The 27,382-nt window shown below is 40.5% G+C and overlaps 2 protein-coding genes and 1 long non-coding RNA gene across 3 annotated transcripts; 2 read left to right on the forward strand and 1 right to left on the reverse strand.

The window, feature by feature from the left end:
* Positions 1-423: 423 nt before the first annotated feature.
* On the forward strand, positions 424-1,248 carry LOC134753400 (uncharacterized). Its single transcript, XR_010128822.1, has 2 exons — positions 424-507; positions 819-1,248. It is a non-coding gene; the product is annotated as an uncharacterized LOC134753400 (long non-coding RNA).
* Positions 1,249-3,117: 1,869 nt separating this feature from the next.
* Positions 3,118-12,814, forward strand: LOC134753395 (spermine oxidase-like). Its single transcript, XM_063689284.1, has 10 exons — positions 3,118-3,213; positions 5,553-5,729; positions 5,905-6,108; positions 7,231-7,447; positions 8,116-8,294; positions 8,774-8,922; positions 9,066-9,187; positions 10,311-10,420; positions 11,839-11,978; positions 12,658-12,814. Exons 1-10 carry the CDS (start codon positions 3,155-3,157, stop codon positions 12,771-12,773), a joined length of 1,473 nt encoding a protein of 490 aa, XP_063545354.1. The 5' UTR covers positions 3,118-3,154; the 3' UTR covers positions 12,774-12,814.
* Positions 12,815-18,729: 5,915 nt separating this feature from the next.
* On the reverse strand, positions 18,730-27,193 carry LOC134753397 (zinc finger protein 782-like). The gene is made up of 3 exons (XM_063689286.1): positions 26,762-27,193; positions 20,029-20,526; positions 18,730-19,691 (listed from the first exon to the last, which is right to left on the reverse strand). The coding sequence occupies exons 1-3, from the start codon at positions 27,018-27,020 to the stop codon at positions 19,537-19,539; spliced, it is 912 nt and encodes a 303-aa protein (XP_063545356.1). The 5' UTR covers positions 27,021-27,193; the 3' UTR covers positions 18,730-19,536.
* Positions 27,194-27,382: the final 189 nt, after the last annotated feature.

Consider the following 27,382-nt stretch of genomic DNA (forward strand, 5'->3'; position numbering starts at 1 on the left):
CTCGCCACCTGCGCGCTCATACTGCAGGTACCCCCTCATATATTAATGCAGCCACGGCGGGAGGCGCCGCCCGCTGGGGAGCGCCCCCGCGACCCCACCCCGCAGCTGCGGCCCGCGCAGCTCGCCACCTGCGCGCTCATACTGCAGGTACCCCCTCATATATTAATGCAGCCACGGCGGGAGGCGCCGCCCGCCGGGGAGCGCCCCCGCGACCCCACCCCGCAGCTGCGGCCCGCGCAGCTCGCCACCTGCGCGCTCATACTGCAGGTACCCCCTCATATATTAATGCAGCCACGGCGGGAGGCGCCGCCCGCCGGGGAGCGCCCCCGCGACCCCACCCCGCAGCTGCGGCCCGCGCAGCTCGCCACCTGCGCGCTCATACTGCAGGTACCCCCTCATATATTAATGCAGCCACGGCGGGAGGCGCCGCCCGCCGGGGAGCGCCCCCGCGACCCCACCCCGCAGCTGCGGCCCGCGCAGCTCGCCACCTGCGCGCTCATACTGCAGGTACCCCCTCATATATTAATGCAGCCACGGCGGGAGGCGCCGCCCGCCGGGGAGCGCCCCCGCGACCCCACCCCGCAGCTGCGGCCCGCGCAACTCGCCACCTGCGCGCTCATACTGCAGGTACCCCCTCATATATTAATGTAGCCACGGCGGGAGGCGCCGCCCGCCGGGGAGCGCCCCCGCGACCCCACCCCGCAGCTGACATGAATGCCGAATATGATGGAATACCACCCTTACATGAATGGGATGTCTATCCAAATATGTATATGATCCATTCCTCCATGTATGTAGCTAATAATGTATTGTTTCAGGAGATCAACCGTAAAATGCAGTGCGTCACGTGGCAGCCGCAGTCTTAGTTCCTCCCGTGACCATAACGCCAACAACATAGACATATATATTACTTCGTAAAGACCGGCCTTACGAGCACTACGAATGGGGCCGATACATTGGAGTGGGAGTGGTGGGTGGATTGGCGGGCGGCGCGGCGGGCGGGCCGGCCGGGCCGCGCACCGCGCAGGCGCGAGGAGCGCGCCGGTGCCCGCCAGTCTGACCAATTAAAGAAGGCTCCGTTTCCATTCATATTATTAGCAATCAGTTACCTTCTTAACTCAGTCGGATAATATAATGAAAAAGCACGAGTGTTATAATATACTGAAAAAGCACGCGTGTTTAATATCTAGGATTATGAGCCAAAAATCGGTGGAATAAAAACGTCGTTTTGAGCAAGTGTGTTGAAAACCAAGATGCGTAGTGATTTTCCAGTAAAAAATATTTTAATAACCTAACTTCCGTGAGACACAGACATATTAAATATATTAATAACGGGTCACTCACGTATTTTAAATATAATATATTTAAAAATTATTTTGTACAGCTTGCCCGTGTAGCTTCTGCTTCTGACTGTATATGTAAATATAGTTATTGTAATTATTTGTTTAGTTTATTTTTGTAATTGTAAACTTTCAATGTAATTAAGTGTAATGGTGAATGATTACGTGTATAGATTAAATAATACGTACGTATTTGTAAATATAGTATAAAATAATAATTCAATTGATTAATAATACATGAACATTGAAATAACATGTTTTATTATTATTGACCATGATTGTATTAATCCTGTACAGATTTAACTTATATAATGAGGGCTACCGCGTTTAATTTCGCCGCTAGGGGCGCTAGTGTAGATGGAGGTCATTCAAAATGTCAATTGCATAGAAATTTTGGGGGTTTCAAGCTTTTTTATCAGGAATTTTCACTCCTTATTCATAATTGTGGTAAATCTTTGTCCATCTTTGATTAATCATGGTAAACATATAGATATAGCTCAATAAATATTAGTGGTTTAAAAAAAGTGCCAACTAAAATATATGAAAAATTAAAGAGGTTGAAAAAATGGCACATTTAGGCGTTTAAAATACCTTTGTGTATATTAGAACGTGTTGATTTTATAAAAATAAGCATAGAAGAATTTTGATATCTGTTTTTATGGACCTACATCTACAGTGGCGCCAACTGGTGAGCACAAAAACGGTAGCCCTCAGTTTAACGGTCCGTATCCATATCTTAGTCAGCAAGGAAAGGAGTATGAAATTATGACGTATAAAATAACTCTTGCACTGTGTCTGCTATCAAAATCGCTGACTAGTTTTAGCTTGGTTGGTGGTTTGTTTTAAAAGTGTGTGAATTATCAACATTAGGTTACAGATCGATCGATGTAAGATGTCCCCATATATGAAAAATAATAAGCAGAATAGACGTTTAGCAGTTAATAAAGTCGCGGATAGGACGAAGTTCAACAGAAGATAACCAAGATGCGCGCGTGATGCGCTATCATGTTAACTTTATGATATGCGATTTTAGGAGACCGACAGACAACCCAAAACCCAATAGTAAAAAAAATGCAGGTCACGTGTCTGGCACGCTGGCCAAACGATTTACTGTACACCAAAGACCTCTATGTAACTCCGTGTAAGTCTGGAGCGGGCTTAAAGGTTGTAACACACCATCGCCCAACACCAAGGTAATTGTGCAACACACCAAGTAAGAGCGAGAAAGCGATATTTCTTTCTCGCTCTTATGTGATGCGATGCGATGCGCGGTGTGATGGTGTGTTACGGCCTTAATAAAATTGCTTACTTATATATAAACAACTCTCAGGCGGTCTAGCATAAGTTGCGTTCTCGCGCGCGACTCCATACATCTAGCGCGACTTCAAGTATGGACTCGCGCGCGAGAACGCAACTTATGCTAGACCGCCTGATACAGCTTCCTTAGTTATAGATACAGTCATTCGACGAAGCCGTTTAGACAGGGCAATCGTGCGGGGTTTGGGGGTACCGCGCGCACCCGAGCTGCATACATTCGCCATTGTTAGTAGCTCGGTACACGTCAAAGTCGTCGGTCCACTGTATACTTTTTACACTGTGGTCGTTATATCCGATTTGTTTGAGTCGTGGGTGTTTTCTATATATTTTTGCCTTCTTGAGCTTACTGTTGGGCTTAGTCAATTTGTGTAAGGATGTCCTATAATATCTATTTACTATTTTGACATGTTACATAAAGCCATCCCGCAGATAATGTCCACTTTAAAGCCTATAAAGGACACTCGCCGTGTCGCGGCAATTTAGTTAAGAAGCACATAATGGAGCTGCTACTACTCGTGTGTGTCTTTAGTTTGGGCGTCGCGGCGCCAGCTGACGGGTAAGTGATAAATGTGGTATTTTCTATAAAAAGGGACGTTATTGTCGATGACGCTTACGCCATTATTAACGATGCTCCGATATAAATACAATGCCGCGCGGCGCTGTGCGGCGTAAACGCCATTGACAATAAGGTCCCTTTTCATAGAAAATGCCCCAAATAGACCTTAAGGGCCACTTGGGCACTTGCACCATTCACTAACCCGGCCGGGGTTAACCGGTTAATCCCGGAGTTACGATGGTTAGCCGGCTGTGCAAGAGTTATTTAAACTTTATAATTTCATAGAAGTTTGACGTTGAAAATAATACACTCATAGCAAAGATAGATATAACTCCGTAATAGATGGATACAGTCTAAGGAAAAAACGTGCCTCGAAAATCAAGAAAATTTGATTCTCGATCAGATGGCGCCAGTACCTTTGGCCTACTCTCGTATAGAGGGCGTTGACGGTTTCGTTCTCATAGTCTGGGCTGTCTGTCAAAATCGCTGCCGACTTGGTTTGGTCAGTTAGATATTACAAGACAGAATGGCAGAAGATGATACTTAAGGACCTGAAGTAAAGGTTTAAATTATTCCGATGCTATAGATACCGTACGTAATTACCGTAAGGCCCATTGGAAAACAATTTGAGAATTTTGAGATTAATATTTGAGGCACGAAATTAGACTTAAGTTGACTACACATGCACCATCCCACTAACATGGGGTTAAGCGGTTAAACCGTTAACCCATTGTCAAATTGTACTGGTAACCATTGTAACTCCGGGTTTAACCGGTTAACCCGGGTTAGTGAATGGTGCAAGTATCAATGAATCATTATTGCTACTATGTTACTAATTAGTAGGTACCGAAATAAGGTCGGGGTACTTTAGCCCTCCAAGGTTACTTTGCATTTGCACACCCATGAAAACCTATTTTATTGAATTGAGAAATTCTTAAAAACGACATTACGCGATTAATCTGTTTTTGTGTAAGCGTTTATACATTAGATTCCAAAAAACTAACCTCACTTTTTTCTCTTTTCCGTATGTTTTAAGAAACTAAACAAAGCTAAAAGGATACATCTTTATTTATTTTAAATGCTAGAGTATGCAAAAGGGAAATTTGAGTTTGCTTCTTTAAATATTTTCCATTATTACGAAAGAAAAAGGATCTGAGTGAGGTTAGTTTTTTGGAATCTAATTACAAATCAGTTTTTAGTGGCGTAGTAACCTTGCAAGGACTAAAGTACCCCGATCTTACGGTACGCTAGTATAATTTAACTTGGACGGATAAATCAGATTAATAACCGCTCTGATCTGGCACAATCTTTGAAGCAGGATATATTATCAAGGTTAAATCCGATCCAATCTAATTCACGTGGAATGTAAAGGATACGAGTTCATATGCATTAGGTATATCATACTCGTACCAGCAATGATCAAGTACTTTGCCATTTCTGAGTGCATAAAATCCAGTTTCCTCATTAGTTCACGAATATAGAGAACATTTACGAGCTGGTGTGGTGAAAAGCATCTATTTGAAAAAGGGCTTTTTCTTCCCAGCTAGGAGGGATCAGTGCCATTTTTTGTTCTCTAGGACGCTTTTTTTGCTCGGTAAAAATGAAAGTGAAAATGAAAATGATTTGAAATGATCTTAGGTGATGTGAAACGCATGCAGTATATGTCACATGGTAGCTAAATTATATCCACCTTGGGCATTAGCACTTGATCCCTCACTACGCTCGGGATTCTATTATAAAAGCCTTCGCTTCGTTCAGGATTCAATGTACGCCCTCGCCGTAAATATGTCATTTTGTTCCCTTGTGACACAATCTTCTATATCTTGACTGTATTGTATATTTTATATATCTGGGCCGTGTTGCATAATAAACTACAACTAATATTACAAGCGGAACTCCTTTTCCAATAAGTAGAATTAGAAAAGGAGTTCCGCTTGTAATATTAGTTGTAGTTGCATGCAACACGGCCCTGGTTATCAATAAAAGCATATCGGAGACATAACAATAATGTGTTATCTAAATTAGAAAACAGGGTTAAGGTCAGACATGTTTATGTAAGTAGATAACATAATAACAAGCAATATCAATATCAGAATTTTAAGATTATAAATTGTATGGAGGTGACATCTGTCACCGTGCCTAAGCTAGTTTGAAAAACACTAGTATACAATTTATCAATTTGACTCCCACAGGGGAGCAAAGTAGGACCATTTTACCTTACGCCACAATAAAAGAAGTGACAAGTGTATAAAAGACGTTTTTGGAATCGAGTAATGATAAGTCCCATTCAAACTGTTTCAATAGGTTTAACTCGGTTTAAGGTTTTATTGTTCTTGCAGTCCCAATTCCACCTACGACACGATAGTCATCGGGCTGGGCTCAGCCGGCACCACAGCGGCCACCGAGCTGGCCCAATCTGGTCGTAAGGTGCTGGCGCTGGAAGCCCATGACCGCGTCGGAGGCAGGGTCCACACCGTGCCCTTTGGGGATGGGCTGGTGGAGCTGGGAGCTGAATGGTAAGAACCACCTTTATGCATCACAAAATGACACCAGGGCGTCTCATCGTCTCCTTTTTCCTGCCTCTGCCTCGGATGGTCTGTAGTGCCCATTCGGTCGCTATTTTAAACACACACAATTCCCCACCCGATTTTTTCAATAAACTTTCGGAATTTCGTAAGTGTTTTGTTCCAGGATCCACGGCAACGTCAGCAGCCGCACCTACGCGCTGGCCGTCAAGCACAACATTGACACCAAACTCCAGCCCCTGTCCACTGACCCTTACCGCTCGGACGGCACAAAACCTGACGTGGCGCTGGTGACAGAGCTGTTGAATTTGGACTTTACGGAAGAGCATCCTGATCCGCCAGAAGCTGTGGGCACATTTGTCACTAAGAAGTAAGTATAAGAACCTACCAAACATAGAAGACAAGCTTCAGCCTTCAGCCCCTGCTGGTGGACCCTTACCGCTCAGACGGTACTATCCCTAACAGCATTTATACGTCATTATGACGTTAGCGACGTCATAATGACGCCATAATTACGTCATTATGACGTCGCTGACGTCACTTTGCTACCTGGGATAAACTTGACGTTGCGCTGGTGAGGGATCTAGACATCTCAGACCATCCGAACCCCCCAGAGACGCTCGGCATCGGCACCTTTGTTACCTAAAGTCTGATATGTTTAAAATAAATAAATAAAGTAGTCTATGGCGCCAAGTAAAACAGAATATTGATAGTTTAAACACTAGTAAATATTGTAAATAAGTCTAGCTACAAGCACTTATGAATCATCATCGTTGAGAGCTCTATCTACGATAAGCTTCTACCAATCTTCTTTATTGTAAAATAAAATTTCTGATGGATGAATTAAACTAATTCAGAACAAATTTTGTACAGGATTTCAATTTAGATATGTCTGTATTGGCTCTAAACTTATATACTGGAAGTAATATGTGGGGGTACTTTACGATCTCAAACATATGTGATAAGTAACTGTATACTTAACCAGACGACCGGTCTGGCCTAGTGGGTAGTGACCTAGTGACCCTGCCTGTGAAGCCGACGGTCCTGGGTTCGAATCCCGGTAAGGGCATTTATTTGTGTGATGAGCACAGATATTTGTTCCTGAGTCATGGGTGTTTTCTATGTATTTATATATTATGTATATCGTTGTCTGAGTACCCATAACACAAGCCTCACTTAGTCAATCTGTGTAAGAATGTCCTATAATATAATAATAATATAATAATACTTAAACTCTTTATTGTACAAAAACACAGAACACAAATATGGCACAGAAATAGGCAGTACAAAGGCGAACTTATCCCCTTAAGGGATTTCTTCCAGTTAACCTTTGAGTGGATGAGAATTGATGAAGAACGGTAGACAAATATAGCACTGCGTACAATAGACTAGAGGAAAGTCAATAAATTTATATAAGAGGGCGATATTTGATTAAGACTTCGCGTGGGTCGCATAATAAACCTCCTAAGACACTTTTTTCCCACATTTCCAGATTCATGGAATACATCACCAAAAACAAACCAGACCTGCTCAAAGACCAGGACTTCATCACCGAGTTCCTGGAGTTTTCAAACCTGCAGACGAACACCATGGAGGCTTCCAATGATTGGAATGACGTCACAACTGGGGATTTGTACGAGCAGCTGGGCGGGCCACAGACTATCAGCTGGCATAGGCATGGATACAAGACTTTCTTCGACATTATGCTGGTAAGCCCTAACAGCATTTATACGTCATTATGACGTCAGCGACGTCATTATGACGCCATAAATAGTTTATAGGTCATAATGACGTAAAATTTTACGTTATTATGACGTCGCTGACGTCACTTTGCTACCTGTCTATCTGTTGAACGGTCAGGGTTTTTAATCGTTCAGCCTCTCTAGAGGATATTGATTGAAACGTAAATTGTCCCTAGATGAATTAGAGGATTTTGCATGACGAAAGCCTTTTCTACTTTAGCTTTGAAATTTAATTACTTTTAAAAAAAAACTTATTATAATTTATTTGTCACTTCTTATTCTTACCCTCCCTAGTAGATCGTGTCACAAGACATACCTATTTACTTACGGCAAAATTACTTACATATTTATGGCGTGGCCGTACATTGAATCCTGAGTGTATTGAAAGGTGAAAATAATTTTGGAACATGTGACACGTACTGATTTTCACATCATCTATGGGAAAATTATTATGTTTCAAAATTTTATTTATTCTTAAAATTGCAAAAAAGTAAAAAAAAATGTGTCCTAGAACAGAAAAGTGCCACTTTGATACCTCCTAGCAGGGAAAAAAGCCCTTTACCGAATAGGTGATGTGAAAAATATGGGTAATGGTAATGGGTATAAGTGTAATGATGTACACTGTTGGTCTACAGAACAAATACAACAACGGTTCCGGCCTCCCGAACCTGGACATAAAGCTGAACACAGAAGTAACCCGCATCATCACGCCGCAGCACCCCAACGAGACTGTTACTGTGGAGTGCAAAGATGGAAGCTCCTACACCGCCAAACATGCCATTGTGACTGTCTCTCTTGGAGTGCTAAAAGCCACGTAACTATCTAACTGTTCCAATTTTACAACAGGAAACGAGAACATATTAAATTATTTTAAACCAGGTCACTCACGTATTGTCAAGTCGAATAGCTCGACATGTGACATGTGTGTGTGTGTGTGTGTTATGTGTGTGTTGTCGACTTAACAATACGTGAGTGACCCGGTTTAAAATAATTTACGTAATATGTTTGAGTCTCACGGGAGTTTTATAGAAAACGAGAACTTTTAGTAAATTTGTATGGGCATTGAAAACTATTTTCAAAATGAAAATTCCTTTTTTTTTCTGTGAAATTTTCCAACTTTTTGGAAGCTGGTTTTTGGGAATTTGTACCCAGGTAGCATTTATACGTCATTATGACGTCAGCGACGTGATTATGACGTCATTGTTACGTCATTATGACGTCACTTTGCTACCTGGGTAGCCATGAGGCCGTGGCCGTGGTAGTCGTGACTAATTATAAGTACCTACTTTTCAGACATACCACGTTCTTCTCGCCGCCCTTGCCTGTAGAAAAACGGACGGCCATAGAAAAAATCAGCATAGGGGTTGTCGGCAAGGTGATCCTGTCGTTTGATAAGCCCTGGTGGCCTAAGGATATAACGTTGTTTGCCTTCATTTGGAAAGGTACTTATATAGAAACTCACAGGCAAATGATACCCCATTTAACCTAGTCTAGACTTTGAAATTTTGCTGCTATTTAGTAAGTTGATCAAGTAAGGGGCCTGGTAGAATAAACATCTTTAACTATTTTTTAATTTGTTTTAAAGGGGATGACAAGAAAAAAGTCTCCGCTGATGACTACTGGACGACCAGAATACTTGGGGCCCACCCGCCCATGGGGTCAAACAACACGCTGACGCTCTGGACCAGCGGCGAGGTCGCTAAGCAGGTAATATACTCGACGAGTAGCATAGGAAGTAGCGAGGGAAGTAGGCAGAGACGTAGTGTGGCCGCGCTACTCGTTATGGCCACCGCTCCCCATTTTGTCGGTTTTTTGGCACGAGTCAAAGGACCGGCAATATGACGCGGACGCGCGATTAGGGCAGTGTGTGGCCGGAGCGGGCAACATCGCGAGGAGCACAGTGTGGCCGATTATAAGGTGGTTAAGGACTGGACGAGTTAGACGATAAGTCCCCGCTGAAGACTACTGGACGACCCACTACTTGGGGCCCATTCGCCCATGGGGTCCAGTAACAAGCTGACGCTCTGGACCAGCGAAGAGGTCGCTAAACAGGTAAGGTAGTTAACAGGCCCACAACAGGCCATTTTGTTGCCCGCCGCTCATAAAAGGTGTCATATAAGTTTACATATAACACAAAACTTTCATATAAATTATTCCCATCTGTTCTCACCTCATGTATGGCAGCGGTCATGTGGGGCGGGGACAAATGGGAATGAGCCATTTCAAGTTGTATCTACACCACAATTTTTTGAATTTATGTTATTTTTACTCTGATTCGCGAGGTCTTTCAATTGAGATGGCGAACTTTTTTGTTATATCAAGGAGTAATTAAGTTCCTTGCTATTAAAATTAATTAATACCACTGATAATCCGCAACATGGCCAAGTCTAAATAGAATCTTGCTAGGCTTTATGTTAATATAAGGAACCCTTGTTGCGCGAGAGCGATTCGCACTTGGCCGGGTTTTTTGAAAAACCCGATACTGTGGTCCTTCAAGAATACCTCGCATAATGAGTTAATGAGGTTGGCAACAGTCAAAGGTTTGCATAGATGGCACCACCATACCTTGCCCATATCTCTAGTTGTGTTATATATGAGATTTGGCTTAAAGGGCTGGCATCCAGGCCATAAAATTCCATAAATTTGACACAATTCTAGGGATTGACAGGGCAAGATATGATGGCGCCATCTGGAAAATATTTCGATCGGCCAACCCTTTCATAGTTAATTGGCCACTCTTAACAATAAGACTTCAATTGGCTTGATTATTTCTGATTTGTTAGGAGTGGCCAATAACTAAAGCAGTTCACCATTGTTATCTTTCTGCCAGGTGGAGAAGTTGCCGGAAGACATTGTGAAGACCAAGTGCGTGGCGCTGCTGCAGCGGTTCATGGGTGACGCGCTGAAGATCACCATGCCCGCACCCACCGGTTTCCTTAGGTTGGTATTCGGTCTTGGGTACTACATTAGAACCCTCCCTTTCGAAGATCAGGTAGCAAAGTGACGTCAGCGACGTCATTTATACGTCATAATGACGTAACTGACGTCATAATGACGTATAAATGCTACCTTGGGAGGGTCTAGCAAAAATAACAATCGTATATCGACAAACGTTTGGCGAAAATAAACAAATGCATCCGCATGACATATGCTACCAAAGTCACTTGACTATTTCCTTAATAAAATTTCCATTGGCATTTTCTATCAAGGATTGCCATTTTGACTTGGCCCCCAGGTCAAAATCACGAACTTGTAATACCTGTATAGAGCTGGGTCCGGTTACAAAAAGGTGTGACCGGAAGTCAAACTAGAGAATCGCATTTTGCTAAGGGAACAACCCAGGTAGCGAAGTAACGTCAGCGACGTCATAATGACGTAATTATGGCGTCATAATGACGTATAAATGCTGTTAAGTATGGACGGTATAGAAAGGACGACAATCTCTTATGGCAGAACTATTGCAAAAGTGACCAGCTTTCAGCTGTAAATAATAGTTCCTAATCTCTCCGGTGGCGCTAGTTAGGCTCTGGGACATGAGTATAACATGAACCATATAAGGCAACAAATAACCCGACCAAATTACGTAGGTTGTTTTTGGTAGTATTTCGGTGTATGGTGGCGCCGCCTAATTACTGTTTTTTGATGGACACTTTTCATACATAGAGATTTGGCTCCTTTATATAGTCTGCTGTTAAGGAATGACATCATTAGACAATATTGCTAATATGACAATAACTCAATGTCAATTTATGTGAATCTGAATACTATAGGTGTGGGAACTAGCGCGAGTGAAACACCGTCCTCTGATTTCCTATGATCACCTGTTTTGCTCGAGTGGGTCCGATTTCTATATAAATCCGTGGGTAATATAAATTACTGGTGCCATGGTCGGCTCTGGGGGCTGGGGTTTGACTTTGGAAGACCCTTTATTCGACCAGTTAGATCCCCGTAGGTGCTATGGCTAAAAAAATCTCCGAGAAAGCGCATCGATTATTTTAATGACCGCTTATATGTAATAGGGGATATATATTACTGCAATGTACTGCCACCAGAGTGCAGCAGTAGACCGTTTACTAAACGAGAGTAACTTATACACTGTGCCTCTAACAGTTTTTTGACAAGTTTTCAGAGATAATAAAATATAACATTGATGCATCAAGGCGGTTTGTTTGCAGAGAACGGGAAACGCGAATCCGACATTTCGCTATCTGCCTCTTTATCGCTCGAATATGCAAGAGTGACAGTGATGTTAGATAACGAAATTTCGATTCACTTGTCTATATCCTCAGATTGTGGTAGTGGCGCCCCCTGCGCTGAGTTTCACGTAATATTCCCTATTGAATTCCCGTGATTTCCAGGTCGACATGGTACTCGAACCCGTACACGCGCGGCAGTTACACGTACGACAACCTGCAGGCCCCGCGGTACCCGCTGGCGCGAAAGTGGCTGAGTTACCCGCTCCTGGACTCGGCGGGCGAGCCGCGCGTACTATTCGCAGGTCAGTGTGCGAACTAGTGTTGTGTCGTATACCCACGGCTACACATACAACCAGCAGGCCCCGCGGTACCCGCCGGGAAATAGCCGAGTTACCCGCTCCTGGACTCGGCAGGCGAGGTCGCAGGTAAAATAATTTCTTCCTTAACTTTTATTACGGCCTCCCTTGAGTGGCCTTGAGTTGAGTGACGGCAGTGACCCGGCCTGCTTTCCACAAAAATATTCGTAATAAGTCAAATAATTATTATGGAGAATGTTGTTTAGTATGGCCATTTCATTACTTTTTTGACATCCCGCCGGTAACTTTTGTATGGCATTTGAAATGACAAAGTGTGGCCATGTCATCGGTTAAGTCAAATGGCAAAATTACGTTTATAATGACACGAACTCACTTAGTTCTATTAAAATCGATATTAAAAACACCACGACTATAAGAGCCTACTCCCATCTTAAAGGCCGGCAACGCACTTACAAACCCTGTGTTGTGTGGTGTTGCGGGTGTCCACTTTAGGGCGACGATAATCGCTTACAATCAGGCGATTCGTTTATCGTATATCATTTAAAAAAATACAACGTCATCGTAAATCTGACCGGAATGCACGAAGGTTGGTATTACAATAAATTAAAACTTTGTGAGTCAAGTTCATCTATTTCAAATAATATGTATATGTCTGGTTTTATAGGCGAGGCCACAAACGAGCGGCACTTCAGCACCGTGCACGGAGCCAGCGAGACGGGCCGACGCGAGGCCGAGAGACTTCTTTCTGCTAATGATCCGGGGCGAGGCCGGAAACTATAATGTCAAAGACTTTTAAATTTTATATCACACCCCCCGAATTTTGGATTAAAACTCATATCATAAAAACTGATTATTTTTATTTTATTCGCTTTTGGCGTAGTTGGTTTGGCTTCAAACTCTCACGGAGCCACCGAGACGGGCGATGCGAGGCCGAGAGACTGCTACTAATGATCCGTGGCGAGGTCGGAAACTTTAATGTCAAACATTTTTAAATTTTATAGGACCCACCGAATTTTAGATTAAAACCGATGTCATAAAGTTGTTTTTTTTTTCAAATGTTTTTTCATCATTGAAAATGGTAGCTTACGGCGTGAAGTGCATAGACAAAAAATATGTAGGCAGGTATGATTGGCTGGCTTAAGAGCTTATTACACTATCCTAATTTAGTGACTAACAAGAGGGACGCCGCTATACGTGAGAAACGATAGGATGTATCGATTATCGCGTCTCACGATAGCGGCGTCCCTCTTGTTAGTCACTAAATTAGGACGTGTAATAAGCTCTTTATGACTTATGATCTGTGGTGTGGTTATGATGGGAATATTCTCAAATATTATTTATTTTATAAACCCACTGCAAAAACTAGTTTTTAATTAAAATCGGTAGCAAAACAAAAAGTTCTGATTTTAACTTTCACGATTCTTACTCATTATTATTAAAAACGGGACCCTATTACTAAGACTCCGCTGTCCGTCTGTCTGTCTGTAACCAGGCTGTATCTCATGATCCGTGATAGATAGACAGTTGAAATTTTCACAGATGATGTATTTCTGTTGCCGCTATAACAACAAATACTAAAAAGTACGGAGCCCTCGGTGCGCGAGTCCGACTTGCACTTGGCCGGTTTTCTCTTAATGTTTTACTTACTTACTGCTAGCCTTTCTCCGCAGACGTCTTGTCTGGTTGCTCTTGGCATAGACCTCTCCCATATTCCTCCACGGGTCCCTGTCCAGAGCCTGTCTTCTCCAGAAAGCTCCAGGCACCTGCCTGACCTCGTCTTCCCATCTCATTTTTTGTCTTCCATCATCCCTTGTTCCGTCTCTTGGGTACCATGTTGTGATGTCTTTTGACCATTTTTCTCTTTTATCTCGAGCCTTAATGTTTTATTTAACAAAAAATTAGGTACACATTCTACACGTACGCCATCTGTAGATACACCAAGTACGTTGGTCCGTACCTATAACATTAGGTACAGAGACAGTCAGCTGCAGAGAAAAGGTACCCCACGTCCATACTAATTTACAGAACTTTGTATGCAAGGGGGGTGCCTTTCTCTGCAGCTGACTTACGTACACACTTAAAAAATGTATTGTTGCAATACAATGTATGCTATGTCATAGATAACTGCGTTTCTTTGATCCTATATAGAGCGCTCCAGACTACGCGGCGCGAAGCCGCGAACGCGAGTGTGGAGTCGATTTCGCTGATTAGCGAACTAGACTCCACTCACGTTCGCGGCTTCGCGTCGCAATTCGCGCACGAGTGTGGAGGGCCCCTATGATCGCTCGGTGTATAAGCGCGGACCAGGCTGTCGCGCAGTCCAGTGTAGAAGTTAATAAAGAGAGCGCGCCAGAGATACGCGTTTATAATGGTTGGTCTGCGCGGTCAACATGTCCTCCGAGCTCGCCCGGCAGTTGGTTGGCGATAACAGTCCTACAGCATGCATGCCCATATAACCATTCCGGTCGCAGAATCATCAAAGTAGTAACTAAATGTCAGATGTGTCGAAACGGTGTCGTAACCGTTACTACACTTTGCGACTGTGTTCAGTTTTGGTAACTTAGTGTGGTCGCCGTGTGCACACAATGTGACCAGAATTGTTTCAGTAACTAAGTGTCGTCGCCGTGTGTACACTTTTCGGTAACAAGGTGTCGACACATTGTGTACACTTTGCGTTCAGTTTGTGACCAAATCTCTACACAATGTGTCGTAACGGTTACTGAAATGTTTCGAAACATTGTGACCGCAAATGACAATATAAAATACCTCTTGAAAACGAAGGTTTGTCAAACTGTCCATTAATAGCAGTGTTGCCAGATCGTCCCAAATAGGACGAATTTCCGTCCTTTTTAATGCCACACCGTCCCTTTGTCGTCCCTTCCGAACTACCGTCCCTTTTGGGCATCGAGCGTCCAATATAAAAGATTTAATGCCATGTTGTCAATGATTGACGTTATGAAGTTCGGGTCTCTACCTTCTCTTAGCGCCTATCCTTTTGAAGGTATGCTTTACAGTATTAAAAACCTGTTACGAAAAGGGGACCAACCATTGGCGCAAGTAGCGAATCGCATACAAGAACTGTCGAAATTGAATATAGAGACTACTTGGAACAAATCAGATCCCGCCCTCAAAAACGAAATTTTACTGGAAACTGGTGAAAAAGTTTTTAAGACAGTCAGAATTAGTAACAAATACTCGATATCTAAAAACAATAAGTTAATTTTTAACAAGCAGAAACGTCTGCGATCGATGCTATTAAGCTAAGAATAAATTTAAAAGTGGAAAATTTACTGCCTTGGGTGAGACTTGAACTCACGGCCTCTGGATAGATACTCCAGCGCTCTGCCGAGGCATCCAGAGGCCGTGAGTTCAAGTCTCACCCAAGGCAGTAATTTTTCCACTTTTAAATTTATTCTAAGCTTAAAAACAATAAGGACAAGTGGTTTCTAACTACTGACAAAAATTTAACAGAAATGCAATACGCTACTTGTGTAGAAGGAAAAATAAAAGTCTTCGGCGGGAATATAAAAAACAAATATATTTTTTTTGAGTTGCCATTTAAATCATCAAACATAAACATATATGCCACAGCGCTCATTTATGAAAATGAAGAATTGAGAGAATATAATTTAGACGACATTAAATGCAAAGTTTTTGCTATGGATTGCAATACCGAAATGGTATTCTTTCCAATATTATCAACGCTTCGATAAATAAACCTTAATTATTAACATTCTCTAAGCATACTTTTTTTAACCCTTATCTTGGCAAGGCTCAAAATATTTTAAAGTTTAATATTTGTTCAGTGGTTGACCATACTAAACTATTATAAAATAACAAGAAAAAAAAACAGGGTTTTCCACTTTACGCGTTTTCGCCCGGGAGGCTATTGGTTATTAAAATCGGTTCGTGGCTCGCAGTCTATATATTATATCACAACCATACGTTTGTACTTATTTAATACTTATTTAAAACTTAAACTACTAAAACAAATTGCTGAGATCATTATACAGGATAATTAAAAAAAAATAACGACTTAATTATATTAAGTATTCTAGTGAGATCCTCATAAATAAAGAAAACATATTTAAAAAAATGCAAGAAATGTCACGGAACGCTCACTTTTTGTATGTACTTTATATGTAACAATGTGTGAAAAATAAAAACTTTTATAAAAAAAAACTTCCGGACACAATTTAAGAATCACCAATATAATACAATGTTTTGTATGAAAAAAAAAAAGCTTTAAATTATCTAAAATGATTTCAAGAACAATATACTAGAAATTGATTTCGTCTAACTTACACTTCAGTCATAATAATAAAAATTTAGTCTGTAAAAGGTAGAGTACAGGATATGTGTAATACAAAATTACTATTTTTAGCAGTCCAAACTTTACGAAGTTTACAAATAAATATGAGCAACAAAATCAGTGCTTTACGCGCGCTAAACGTCCATCTGAAAAAAAAAACATTACTAATTTAGAGTCTGTTTTCAAAAAATTGATCTGCAAAACTGCAAGATGAGAAGACGTGCTAATAGAAACCAGTACTTGTTATTTCTATTAAGTACGTATCAAAAGGTGTACAATTTCTGCGACTTAATCTAACAATTTTACATTTTTGCGACTAAAATCGATAACAGGCTCTTACTAAACTAAAACGACTTGCTGAGATCATTATAAATAATAATTACAAATTGACGACTTAATTATATTGGGTATTCCACTTTACGATTTTTCGCCCGGGGAGGCTATTGGTCATTAAAATCGGTTTGTGGCTCGCAGTCTATATATTATATCACAACCATCCGTCTGTACTTATTTAATACTTATTTAAAACTTAAACTACTAAAACGAATTGCTGAGATCATTATACAGGATAATTAAAAATTAACGACTTAATTATATTAGGTATTCTAGTGAGATCCTCATAGATAAAGAATACATATTTAGAAAATGCAAGAAATGTCACGGAACGCTCACTTTTTGTATGTACTTTATATGTAACAATATCTGAAAAATAAACTTTTATGCCAAAAAAACTTCTGGACACAATTCAAGAATCACCAATATAGTACCATGTTTTGTATGAAAAAAAAAGACCGTAATTACCTTTTGTATTGTTTTAGAGCTCCCGATATCCCCGATATGATATAATGAGGGTAGACAGAGCGCAGTCTACACAACTTTGACACCCACCCGCTATCTTCAGTCACCCGTGAATAAGATGCATGTAATTGCGTCGAAATATCGGGAGCTCAAAAACAATACAAAGGGTAATCACTAATCACGGTCTATATAGGTAGTGAAACTAGCCGTGAATCATTCAAAACTCTTATAAAAACTTTTATGACAAAAACAAAAAATCTGGACACAATTTAAGAATCACCCGATTGCGTCGAGGAATCATTTGTATTTTTGTTTGTTTTATTTCCTTCTTGCTTCTTTTCTTTGTCATTTGTATTCTGTAGCAATTGGTTAGATCTGAAAATAAAGATAACTTGCGGTCACGTTGGGCAAAAAACTATGTTTAGTTTGTTTTTCTCAGGGCAAAAGGAACAGTATTAATATGCAAAATAGTAAGGCACAGAAATACCAAAACAAAAAGTCACAAATTTTTACGCAAATAAATCGTACTTTTTTGGTCTGTCACTATTATTTCTACGCCATTATAGCATATTTTTGAACCGCTCATACGAAAAGTACGTAAAATCGTACTAAAATGTGCGGTTTAGCCAAAAAGTACGATTTTAGTACGGTTTTGGGCGGGGTACGTTTTAAGTACATATGCTATTCAAAAAGTACGTAAATAAAAGGTACGATCTGGCAACACTGATCTGAAAACAAATGAGTACAAGGAGCCATTTTGCAAATCCAGTAACTTTGTTACTACTTTTGACATATGTCTACACAGTGTCTACACAGAGTCGTAACATTGCGACTACTTTGTGACTGGAATTTTTCTCAGCCTTAAACCATATTTTTACATCATAATTACCAAGTTTAGTAGTATGTAAAGCGTTATTTTTATTATTTAGGTATAGTATATGCATCGGAGCACTAAAATTGCATCAAATAATGTAGTTATGAACACATGCACTGAGAAGTAAATAATTTCATTTCTGGCTAAACTAAAATAATGAGGTGGCGCGTTGATAAAATTACACCTAGTTAATCAAATCACTCGAGCAGTTTAATTTCCCATAGTATTTAAAACCATAATGTAATATAAATGCAAACAATAAATACTTACGTCTTGTAAATCCTTCTTATCGATGGCGTTTGTCACTTGTTTATTTTTATTTAAGTATATTTCCATCTGACAGTTCCCATTTGAAACGAACAAAATGACCGAATGATTTTGGGATAACTAGTCGCAAACTGGTAACAATGTGTGCACACGGCGACGACACTTTGTGACTGAAATGTGTCTGTGTCGAGCCTTCCCCATTTTGGTAACGACGACGTAACGGCGACCACACTGCGACCGTTTTGTGACCGGAAAAGACGGTGTCGACGCAAGATGTGTCTACACCGTGTCGTAACGGCGACCGAAAATGGTTGTTAGGGTGGGGTTATATTACGTGTTAACTTAAACAATTAAAGAACAGAGAGATTAAAAAAAGAGAGATACAATTCTGCAAGTAAGGACGTTTTATTGGAAATTTCCTACTCTTTGATAATATTCTATAAAAAAACTATTATGTAACTAATTTAACTAACATATTACAGTCTTCATTATGAGCAAAGAACTCGTTTATTGAGTAAAATACTCAGTAGAGTACTTTTAAAATCGCCGAGTAAGTTTGATGGCGATCTGGCATGTTTGAAAATCTACTCGCCTGTCACCATTGTGTTTTCTTACGTGAACTTCCAAATTGCAGGTCACATTTATTATAGGATTTTTTTACACAATTTGACTAAGCGCCATGGTAAGCTCAAGAAGGCTTGTGTTGTGGGTACTCAGACAACAATATACATATATATATATACGAAGAAATTTAATCAGTGATCAGGAACTAATTTTTCTAATTGAGTCATCTACGGTGGTCACATTTATGTAGCATTAATACAATTGTAAATTATTTTTTATCATACCTAATTTTTTAATTTGAAATCAAATTTTAATTTAAGGTCACCTTACCAATGGTTTAGTCTAAAGAGTTTAAAAACATTTTTCCAAAGTAACCGCCATAAAAAAACTAAATTATGAGCAATAAAGCTGTTAATTTGTCATTGTCAAATTTCCCGCCAAATCGCACCTATACCTACTTCCCTTCAATAAAACTAGGATTTCCATGTCTCCAGTATTTATTAATTTTAACGATATAATTAATTAGACAGTGAAGTAAATTGCATGAGATTTCGCGAATTCAATTCTATTTAGGTTGGTAATTAATATTTTTCAACTCCTGATCACTGACTAAATTTCATTGTGTATAATATATAAATACTTAAATACATAGAAAACAACCATGACTCAGGAACAAATATCTGTGTCGTCACACAAATAAACACGGGACCGGGATTCGAACATCGGCTTCATAGGCAGACCGGTCGTCGTTTGATATTAGGCTTGTCACCAGTGTGTTTTCTTACATGACGTTTCAAAGCTCCTTTATGGGCACTAGCATAACTACAGTGGTCACATTTGTAAGGCTTGTCATCAGTGTGTTTTCTTACATGACGTTTCAAAACTCCTTTTTGGGCACTAGCATAACTACACTGGTTACATTTGTAAGGCTTGTTGCCAGAGTGATTTCTTACATGAATTTGCATATTTCCTTTTTGGGCAGATGCATAACTACACTGGTCACATTTGTAAGGCTTTTCACCAGTGTGTTTTCTTAGATGAATATTCAAATTTCCTTTTAGGGCACATGCATAACTACACTGGTCACATTTGTAAGGCTTGTCGCCAGAGTGATTTCTTACATGAACTTGAAAATTTCCTTTTAGGGCACTAGCATAACTACACTGGTCAGATTTGTAAGGCTTTTTGCCAGTGTTTCTTTACATGGACTTGCAAGTCACCTTTACGACTGCTAGCATAACTACACTGGTCACATTTGTAAGGCTTGTCGCCAGAGTGATTTCTTACATGAACTTGAAAATTTCCTTTTAGGGCACATGCATAACTACACTGGTCACATTTGTAAGGCTTGTCGCCAGAGTGATTTCTTACATGAACTTGAAAATTTCCTTTTAGGGCACTAGCATAACTACACTGGTCACATTTGTAAGGCTTGTCGCCAGAGTGTTTCTTTACATGGACTTGCAAGTCACCTTTACGACTGCTATCATAACTACACTGGTCACATTTGTAAGGCTTGTCGCCAGAGTGATTTCTTACATGAACTTGAAAATTTCCTTTTAGGGCACTAGCATAACTACACTGGGTACATTTGTAAGGTTTGTCACCAGTGTGTTTTTTAACATGAAGACGCTCCAGTCTCACACAGCAGTCCCTCAAAGGGGGTCTCACGGGGACAATCTCACATGACTGCGTGACTTCTGCCCCCAGGTTGAAAGCTGAAACAGATTAAAACAACATTTACGGTACTCACCTTTATTTTAACATAACGTAGTACATTATTTGGGCGTCTCCATCGCCAAGGGGGAGCAGATTGAGGTAGAACGTGCCCCAAGTTAGCATAGGTATGGTGATAATACTCGTAGTAACATAGTTTGTTGGAACCAGAATATTTGCATACGCATCCGCAACCGCGGAACTTCCGCATTATTTTCAACATCCGCATCTGCATAAAATCGATGCGGAGCTTAATGTGGATGCGGATGTGGAACAGGTGGATACAGGAACTTCTTAGCGGCGGCGTAAGTGCTAGGTAATTTCGTCATTAGCCAATAGGAATCTCGTTTCGTTTTTGTGATTCATCGATCGAGCACTTTAGCCTATGACGGACAGCGACAAGAAGTGAAAAGTTTGTTTTATTTGGACTTTATTATAGTAATGCGATTGTGGGGCACCTACTCGTATATTCTTGTTCAAATACTATGTTTCGTTTTTTTTTAAATAAAAATTACAAAGTGTAATATTTGACGTTTTTTTGTGCCTAATCTCGACATCCGTATCCGCATCCGCGGATGTAAGCCTTTAAAAATCCGCATCCGCATCCGCGTCCGCGGATGTCAAAAAAACGGCATCCGCAACATCCCTGGTTGGAACAAATATTAACTAGTCGGTCACTAAGTTCTGTTACTATGTATTCAACTGATTAAATATAAAATAAAGCTTAATAGAGCAGGCTCCAATGAGATGTTGGTTTGCAAAAATAGTGGACTGCAGTTTGACTTCTGATCCTTGTAGTGGGGTTCCTTATGCTCCTAGAAACCCGATGTTGACTCGCTCATACATAATAAAATTTGGGAAGCCCTGAAAGAGCAAGGTGTAATATCGAACTACATTAGAGTAATTAGGAACATTTACGAAGCGAGCACTGCTAGAATACAGTTAGAAAGCAAGGGAGAAGAGATCAAAATAAATAAAGGAGTACGACAAGGGGATCCTCTTTCGCCAAAAATATTCTCTGCGGTGCTTGAGGGAATCTTTCGGAATCTTAACTGGCATGGGAATCCCAATTACGGAATTAAAATCAATGGTATCACACTTACACTTACGCTTCGCAGACGATCTAGTGTTGATAGCAAAAACAGCCAAAGATCTGGAAAGTATGCTTGAGGAACTAGCCAGCGAGAGTGAGGTAATGGGGCTGCGAATGAACGCGGAAAAAACCAAAACAATGACCAACTCCAAAAAGACACCTATAGTAGTAAACCAGGAAACCATCGAGTATGTGGATGAATACATATACTTAGGACAAACAATATCCATGGATAACGATGGAGAAAGAGATTACTAGAAGAACAACTAACGCATGGAAACGGTACTGGTCAATGAGAGAAGTTATGAAGAACAAAGAAATTAATATAGCTACAAAGAGGAAGTTGTTTGATACATGCATTTTACCAGTCTTAACCTACGGCAGCCAAACTTGGACTCTAACAAAGAGCAACTTAAAAAAACTACAAGTATGTCAAAGGTGTTAAATTGAAAGATAGATTCAGAAACAAGGTTATTAGATCTAAAACATGTGTGGAAGACGTAACCATCAAAGTTAAAACACTCAAATGGAGGTGGTCAGGTCATACGATCAGGGGCAAAGAGAAATGGAGTAAGAGAATTATATGGTGGTTCCTAAAAGATAGAAAAAGGAAACAAGGACCACCAAAAATAAGGTGGGAGGACGAAATCGTAAAATTCGCAGGGAGACACTGGACCAGACTGGCGAGAGATAGAGAAAATTGGAAAGGGATGGAAGAGGCCTTTGCCAAACGGCACACAGACCAAACCGATGTTGTCAGAAACGATAAATTATATGTAAAACTATGTTTAGATAAGATATGTACAATATAAACTAAAATGTAAAATTTGTAAAAACAAAACATGTCTGAATAAAAGGCTTATATTAAAGGCCGGCAACGCACTTACAACCCCTCTGGTGTTGCGGGTGTCCATGGGCGGCGGTAATCGCTTTCCATCAGGTGATCCGTCTGCTCGTTTGCCTCCTATTTCATAAAAAAAAAAAAATTTTTATTATTAATGCGGATGCGGATGTGGAACAGGTAGGTACAGGAACTTCTTAGCGGCGGCGTAAGTGCTAGGTAATTTCGTCATTAGCCAATAGGAATCTCGTTTCGTTTTTGTGATTCGTCGATCGAGCACATTACGTATGACGGACAGCGACAAGAAGTCAAAAGTTTGTTTTATTTGGACTGTAGTATACACGTAGCGATAGCGAATGTATGAGAATTGTAAGGGGGAAATTGAAAGGGCTAGTGGGGGTAACGGCACCAGTTTTCAGCCCGGCAACATCGGGTTACTAGGACCATAAGGATCAGAAGTCAAACTGCGGTCCGCTATTTTATGCAAACGGAACTTCACTGAGAGCCCGGTCTATAAAATAAAGAAACTTTAGGCACAGTTTGATAGCTTATTTTGTAATGATCAAAACATGGTATAATAATATAAGTTCAGATGGAGAATTTATGGGAATCTTTGGAAAGCTCCAGATTGCCTGAAGACGTAAACACGCGGTCAATTTATGAAAATTATACTTTACAAAAGTGTGTCCAATACAATCTTGCAACTTTGCCAGAAGGTTCAATTGCTTGTTTTAATGAGGCCTCTATATTACCGCAAATTTTGTGACCACAATTTTTTTTTTTACTAATTTATACCTAAAATATTCCCCTCCAAACATTGCATATTTTTCAGTTTCGCAAGAAAACGTATAGATTTAGACAATTGTATGTACAGGAGGCAGGCTTAGAAAACTCTGTAGACTATGGTATTTTAATCTAAGAAACCCACGTAAACTATATATTAAATCAATTTATTATCTGTGAAAATGTTATTATTGGTTAATTATATATATTATTTATTACATTAAAACACAATACAGAAATACAATGTCAAAAATTATCCTTCTTCCTTCTTCCTCGCGTTATCCCGGCATTTTACCACGGCTCCTGGGAGCCTGGGGTCCGCTTGACAACTAATCCTAAGAATCGACGTAGGCACTATAGTTTTTACGAAAGCGACTGCCATCTGACCTTTCAACCCAGAGGGGGAACTAACTAGGCCTTGTTAGGATCAGTCCGGTTTCCTCACGATGTTTTCCTTCACCGAAAAGCGACTGGTAAATATCAAATGATATTTCGTACATAAGTTCCGAAAAACTCATTGGTACAAGCCGGGGTTTGAACCCGCGACCTCCGGATTGAAAGTCGCACGCTCTTACCGCTAGGCCACCAGCGCTTTTTCCGAATGATATAAGGAATTCTGCAAAACCAGAACAACAATTTTAATAACAAAACTTCCGTGAGACACAGACATATTAAATATATTAATAACGGGTCACTCACGTATTTTAAGTCGAAAAACGCTCGACATGTTTCACTCCGTACCGAGGAATGTCATCAGGAGCTTGCGTTGACGTGAGTGACCCGTTATTAATATAATTAATACAGAACAACAATGTTTATAAGGTTGTATTGTAAGCTTATCACTTATAAATAAGCTTTACAACTGTATACATGAATAATTAAAAATCGCTACCTATTTCCTTTTATTCCGTGAAAACTCTGGTAACAGAACTTAGTAACCAACTAGGTATACTATGTTCTACCACAGAAAAAACTAATAGTACTATCGTACAGAAAATTCACTCCTACACAAAAGTCAGATTTAGGTATAAAATTATACCTATACTCGCCGCCTGCAAGCAAAACTGAAACTTATAACCGCGCACGAACCGTGAATCTTCTTTGCGCGCCGCAGTTTTATGACCAAACTGTGAGTGTCGGCACTGGGTTGTCACTTGACAAGTTTTTGTACCTATACCTACTGATTTATTATTTCTAAGATAAATATGTAGGAATTACAACCGTTGATTCTGTAAACATAAAAATTTTATCCGGAGATAGTATGTCTGATTCTCACGGAAGTAGGTATGCCACTGCCGTATTCCTTTGAAAATATGTCAGTCAGTTCCTAATATTGTTTCTGGGCAACCAATATTCAATAAATTAAGGATGTTTTATACGGATTAGATGGAGATTTAGGTTTCGAAGCCATTGTGTATTTTAAATTTTGCGCGAGCGCCACGTGACACGACTATCGTGCGAGCCCAGCGGCAGCCCACTGCCTTACGCCTGCCCGGGAGGCGCGCCGGCTATGTACCTAAACTGCGTAGTGACACCCCCCTGGTTCTACTAATATGCAAACTAGATAATTAACATTTATATTCGGTTATTTGGGTTGGGGTGTAGCAGGGTACCCAGGATATAGAAAAAAAAATCGTTGGTGTGATGTCAAATTGACACTACTTTTTTATGATTGTATCTTATGGCGAATATTCGTGTTGCATCTCTTTCCTTTGACATACAAAACAAAAGAGATGCAACAGAGGCAAGATAGGTGCGACGACGAGCAAAGCGAGGAGGAGTGTGTTAGGTTGACTGCAATCAAACCAGAACTGACTTATGTTCTTGTACTAATGTTGGTTGGTGGACTAAACGTGTCACAGAATGGTCACCAATAGCAATAGCGAGAAAACTAAAAAGACCAAATAAAAGATGGAGAGACGAGCTAGTGAACTTCGACAGATACTGGTGGAGAACAGCACAGGATAGGAAAGAATGGGAAAAACTGGGGGAGGCCTTTTCCGCTCAAGCGACAAGCAAATAATAAACCAATAATAATTGAAATTTATGTAATTGTAAAAAAAAAGAAGCATGAACTACTACTATATATGGCTATTACTATTACTACTATTGTTGGTTACAACCTCACCTATCTCCATAATTATTGATCCTAGAGAAAAATGTTACATAAGAGTTTTGTAACATTTTTCACGGTTAGTTTCACCAAGTTTCACTAGACTTATATTGACCGGGACATAGACCGTGATTACCTTTTGTATTGTTTATGAGCTCCCGATATTTCGACGCAGTTACATGCATCTTGTTCACGGGTGACTGAAGATAGCGGACGGGTGTCAAAGTTGTGTAGACCGCGTGAGGGTAGACCGACGGTCTATATCCCGGTCAATATAAGTCTAGTGAAAATGTTACATGACAAAATATACTTCATTTGACATTTCTTACACCACAAAATAGTAAAACGTTGGGTTCGGAAATTTGTACTTTTCGTCAAATATTTTCTCTTTTCCTTGGGTCCCCTTTCCTACACTGACTGTTATTTGTAAATTATCAGGGGTTTAAGTTACCAAAGAAGACTGTAACCATGGTAACGAGTAGAGAATTAGAGATGCAACGAATAGTGGCTTGGTCGAATACCGAATATTCGGCGGAGCCATCGGCCGAATAGCCGAATATTCGGCTAGATGTTTTACCTAAAATGAAAGTAAATTCGAACGCGCGCGTGCGTGCGCTGTGCAAGTTGCAACTTGTTGCTCGCTGTAGGCAATGTAGGCATGTCTTTGATAGAAATTGCGCTTATGGCTTATTCTGCACAGTGCTTATTGAATTGCGTTGCGTTAGTTTTCGTTTTCGAGCGTTATCATTTTGACTTAAAAAGTCTTACTTTTTTACCCCTCGTTTACCGTTATCTACGTGTTAACGTACTATTCGGTATTCGGCCGAATACTGTGCTACTATTCGGCATTCGGCCGAATAGTGAAATTGTGACCGAATAGGCCGGATACCGAATAGTGGCCGAATATTCGTTGCATCTCTAGTAACGAGTGGCAAGAAAAAGTTGTTTCATCCATGACAATCCATGTATGCCCCTTCCCCTCCCCTTAACCTTAAGCCATCGGCCATATCAAATGACCGCGCCCCCTCCCTTCCAAAAAAACATTAAATATTATTCTTTTATGCTTAATCTTATGACATAAATATTACAAGTGGAGAGGATTAATCATCTTTGCTAAGTTAATTAATTTACAAACCCAACTCTATTAGTGATATGTATGTATGCATGTCTATGTGTGCGCGCGCGCATCCCGATACCTTACACATACATAAGTCAGTAATAAACCAGCACCAGCTGTGCTTCGGTACGAGTGCGTTTCATTGCTCCCCACTACCCACATATATCTCAGTGGCGACGAGGGTGGGATCAATGAAACTCTATTAGCCCAAAATATTTAACTTTTTCATGCTATTCAACTTTTAAGGTTAGAATTATAATTTTTAGAACCCACAAGTCCCGCAAACTGACCTGTTGGTGCTTGGCGCACGCCGCGCCGCTCAACTAGCACGGGGCCGATCACTAGCTCATCTTTTATGACGTGATCGGTGTACAGCGCCTCCGCCGCGCTCACGCCGGGCGACTCGTCGTTTACACACACATCATCCAGTACAGGCTCAGCTTTTACAGACACTCCCTCAAACATGGGCTCTTCTTTTATACACACGTCCTCACAGGGCTCAGCCTTCACGCAGACACTCTCTGCGCCCTGTAACGCTGACGACTCCATCGTCAACAAAAACAGACTTTTCGATAGTCTTTAACATAAATATCAAGCAAACAAAGGTAAGGACTCTTCAAATAGGATATTCCAACCTAAGCTTCAAGTACTAATTTCTTGATTTTATTGGTAAAATAAAATTATTAAATCGACCATGACATTTGCAAGACACTCAAAAGTAAAGCACAGTGCAAGCAATGGCGACAATACCAATAGAGTAAGTAAAGTGCAGAGTATTTGGTATGGTTTATGGGGTGGGATACAAATATACCGACCAATCATATTGTCGCATTGCGTACGTTTTGTCCTTCTCGAGCGCACGCGTATAGCTGATCTATGTAATGCTAGGTCTATGATTTTAGCTGAGTGCA

Source organism: Cydia strobilella, chromosome 26, assembly GCF_947568885.1.
Source record: "Cydia strobilella chromosome 26, ilCydStro3.1, whole genome shotgun sequence".
NCBI lineage: Eukaryota > Metazoa > Arthropoda > Insecta > Lepidoptera > Tortricidae > Cydia > Cydia strobilella.